General features: G+C 36.4%; 1 protein-coding gene across 2 annotated transcripts; it reads right to left on the reverse strand.

The window, feature by feature from the left end:
- Positions 1-899: 899 nt before the first annotated feature.
- On the reverse strand, positions 900-3,668 carry LOC111367145 (60S ribosomal protein L7-4-like). Of its 2 annotated transcripts, none has more exons than XM_022987874.1 (7): positions 3,544-3,668; positions 2,787-2,967; positions 2,595-2,692; positions 2,447-2,504; positions 1,622-1,701; positions 1,428-1,530; positions 900-1,346 (listed from the first exon to the last, which is right to left on the reverse strand). In XM_022987874.1, the coding sequence occupies exons 1-7, from the start codon at positions 3,651-3,653 to the stop codon at positions 1,131-1,133; spliced, it is 846 nt and encodes a 281-aa protein (XP_022843642.1). In that variant the 5' UTR covers positions 3,654-3,668; the 3' UTR covers positions 900-1,130. The 2 variants fall into 2 exon arrangements, with proteins under 2 accessions (XP_022843642.1, XP_022843643.1); XM_022987875.1 differs by lacking the exon at positions 3,544-3,668 and adding an exon at positions 3,278-3,491.
- Between the last annotated feature and the right edge of the window lie 379 nt (positions 3,669-4,047).

A 4,047-nucleotide genomic window follows, 5' to 3' on the forward strand; every position in this document is an offset into this window, starting at 1 on the left:
CCCTGGAAAAGAAGTATCAAACATAGCCTTAGAGGAAAAATGTATTTTGAAATTAATGACGATCAAACAAGGGCTTAATTAATAATTTTCGTTCAATTGCTTAAAACTTATTTTCTTTCTATGTTAATTCCATGCTTGCAATCAAACACGCCCTAAAATGTTCCTTTTGAGTTACCATAATCAACAATTAAACACATAAATCAGTTCATTCGAGACATGGATTCTGTATCACATTTGAAACATGCTTAATAGCTTCATACATGTGTATAAGTTGCTGCTACTAGTTATCCTATCCTGTTCTGGCCATTAAACGAATTGAGTAGTAATTTGTCTGATATATCTTTTATAATGTGTGAAGCATCACATCATATGTTCCAAATGAGGCCTAACTTTTCCCTATTTTGTTTTTCGCTTCTGATTTTGCATCATCACAACCTTCTTTTCAAGCTTAACAACCTCATTGAATAACTATCATCACCAAATGACGTTCTCTGAGACCTCTCTGTCATCTTCCTAATTCCTCACCCAAAAGATTAAGGGCACAGCATCAATCTTCATTCACAATAAACTAAACGAACCAACATCATCGTGATGAAAACCATGAGGAGGAAGACAATCTGTAGAATATAGATGATTTCGACTGTCAAAGATGTATGCACAAGGAGAGAATTCAATCTTCTTACTAGCAACTGATGTTCTCTAAAAATTCTCCTCCAATCAATCTCCGAAAATATTCATTTGGGGAAATTATAATAAAGGGAAAAATATTAATGCAACCTAGTTCTTAAACATCATTTAGATATAGCAATAGGAACACTGTTATCAGCCATATTTAGCATGAAAAGTTTAACAAACAATTCAGAAGAATGATGCCCTTGCAATAGAGGACAGTTCTAGTCTTTACCATCAAGAATAAAAGCATCATTAAATTGATACGGTGCATGGCTAAGTCTGACATAAAATGTATATGTTCGTACAAACTCTTAAAACAAAAATAATGCTCAATCTTGAGTCAGGACAAAGAAATTTCAAAACTTGAGTAAGAAATGCTAATCGAAGATTCCTCCAAGCTGTGATACGAAAAATAAAAAAGAACTTGAAATTCTTCAAAACTATAAAGTCAACAAAATCTAGTTCATTCTCCTGATAAGCTCGTTGATATAATCCTCACGGTTTCCAGCATCTCCTCCTTCAACGTAGTGATTTCTCTTCTTCTTCAGACCACCCAATGGTGCCTTCAGTTGGAATGGCCAGAGGAAGTTGTTGGCCTCCTTAAAATGGGGTCCAACAGTCATGATCTCATGAATAAGATCTTCCATGCAGATAATTCCATGTTTGCCAAGAACCTGAACACAAGGTAAGCTTAAGCGAAAATGTTACACAAAATGCAACTAAATATGAGCAATAGTGTCACAATATAGACATGCCTGTTCGATGATTGAATTGTCTGTCAAAGCAATCCTCTGCTTGTTGACCTTGCCATAGCCCCTCTTGTATATCAGTTCTTTCACGCTCTTCAGGTTGGGGTATCTAAAGAGAGCAAAGGACATTGTAATCATCTGACACAGTGCATACAAAATTTTAAAAAAATTTCAAGAAGCCAGATTGATCAGATGTCTACCCATAAGTCACATAAGGCTCAACTCTGTGCAACATATTCAATGTTGCCTTGTTAACTTTTAGGAACACGCCATTAAAAATCTGCACGAAGAAATCAATTGCTGAGCATTAAAGGGTAAAAGGGTGCAAACCACAACGAAGGAACCTCATTCTGAACTAAATAATCATTATCCAGCGAAGTTTAAATTTGATAATGTGGTGAAAAAAGCAAAAGACAAATGAAAACAAATTCTGAATGAGGGAACCACCACAACCATAAATAATGTGATATCCAACTTGCATTGTATAACACAATTCAACTCACTACAAAACTACGAAAAAATAAGTGGAACTGGCTTAAGAATGGATGAATATCCAATCGATCTGATGACTACACTCTACAGGGCCAAAAACATTTATCTCATCAAGTATCCTTCATTTCCAGGTTGCCTAAGTGAAACATTCAGATCACAAACCAAAATGTTATCACAGCCATATAACATTTTTAGATGTATGATATGAAATCCCCGCATTAGAAAAGGTCAAGACATTCAGGCTAACCGAAGCAAGTTCATTGTTTCAATCAAGCTTTGCAACATAACCAGTAAAGATTACCTGAAAAAACAAAATCATTTATTCCTGCAAGGTGCATAAATCAGGAATAACAACCTGAAGTTTATCACTAAAAGTTATAACTGAAATCTAGTTGATCAATGTTAGTTTTGTCATAAATTAACAAACAATATGACTACTACATAAAAGATAACTGAAATCTAGTTGATCAATGTTAGTTTTGTCAGAAATTAACAAACAATATGACTACTACTTAATAGACTAGGGTAGTAACCTGTCGTAGACGCAGAAGTTGCAAAATCTTCTTTGTCTGTGGATGCATGGCATTGATACTGAGAGTCGAAAAAGTAAACAAAAGTAAGATACAGTGTAGTTAAATGATAAAAATGAGTAAAGTCTGCTAAAGTAACATCAGAACATACCCACGGATTCGAATGAGAAACATCAGCTTAGGCTCAGGGTTGACATAAAATCCACCTTTCAACCTCGCCTCACGCTTCAATTGAATCAGCTCCCTTTCCTACATTATAAGAGTGCACGCCACATTTAGAAACACATGTTTGTATAGAATTAACATCATGGAAGAAGACCAGCAAAAGATATTAAAAAGACACCTGTTGCTCGTACTCCTTTGTGTAGTCTTTGGCTTTGTTGTAGATCAGCTTGCGTTGATCAGCCTTCTTCTTCTTAGCAGACTCAAGCTCCAGCTTTTTCACTAATGCCCATTCCTCACTCCTCTTCTGTTTCTTCAGTACAGATTCCGGAACAATGGCCCCTCCTTTCTCCATCTTTACACTAAACATAACAAAATGCATCACCTACTCAACATAAACGCCAACACCTATACTGCTCCTTACCTTTGCAATAACCCAAATGTCCACTATACGGACAGCCAAATATCACGTAATTGTTCTCATTTGGAATTTAAAGTTGCGTATTTTAATTCCTAGTTTTTCTCTTTCTAATTTTCAAACCCTTTTTTGGTTAGAGATTAAACCAAATTCAGCATGTGATTCATTCATCTCAGATTTCGGTATTGACACTCATATCTAAGCAAATGTATTGGGGAAAATGCATTTATATAAATAATTACAAATATAGGCACCTATGCACGCACAAACACCAGCATATGCGAATCAATTGACCTTTGACTCGACCTTTGACTCAGATTTTCTTTCATTATCCTCCTCTCCTTGGTTGAGGCCGGTCAGTAATTTCCATGTTCATAATTAGTATATGATTTCAGTCGTCCATTCGAAATGCGCAGTTAGACGAGAATAGCAAAAAACCACACGCTCTCATAGCATAACAATTGCAGATTGATTGAAATGAAATTGAGATTGAAAATGAAAATCTGAGAAGTGAACTTACATTACTTCGGCTGGGGGTGATTGAAAGAACAGCTGCGTTTGACGGTGTGAGGCGTATCTGAAGCAGAACTCAGGATTTTGTAGGGTTTCCGGGACAAAACCTAATGGCATTGGCTCAATTGATTTGGGTTGGGCTAGCACCTTTGGGCCGTGGCAGTGGGACTCTTAAATGGGAGTGCTTCTTATTACCCAGTCCACTTTGTAACCGGACCAACTTCATGGGCTTAAGAAGCCCAAGAACAGATTGCACGGTTTTGGAATATTTTGAAAAATCATGGACTGATTTGAATGAGACCATTACTTAGGGACCATTTTTCAGCATCGAGAACGTATTCGGAGTAATATGCAGAAAATTGAAACGTTGGAACCAACTTGCAAATTTAGGAACTACACGAGCAGATTTGTATACTTAGAAAATGCAGAACATTCGAAGGCTAAAAACGCAGAAATCAGAACTCAATTGAGCGCCTAGGGATTGATGTACAATTTGATGTCAATAGAGTGT

The sequence above is a fragment of the Olea europaea genome, chromosome 18, assembly GCF_002742605.1.
Source record: "Olea europaea var. sylvestris chromosome 18, O_europaea_v1, whole genome shotgun sequence".
Lineage (NCBI taxonomy): Eukaryota > Viridiplantae > Streptophyta > Magnoliopsida > Lamiales > Oleaceae > Olea > Olea europaea.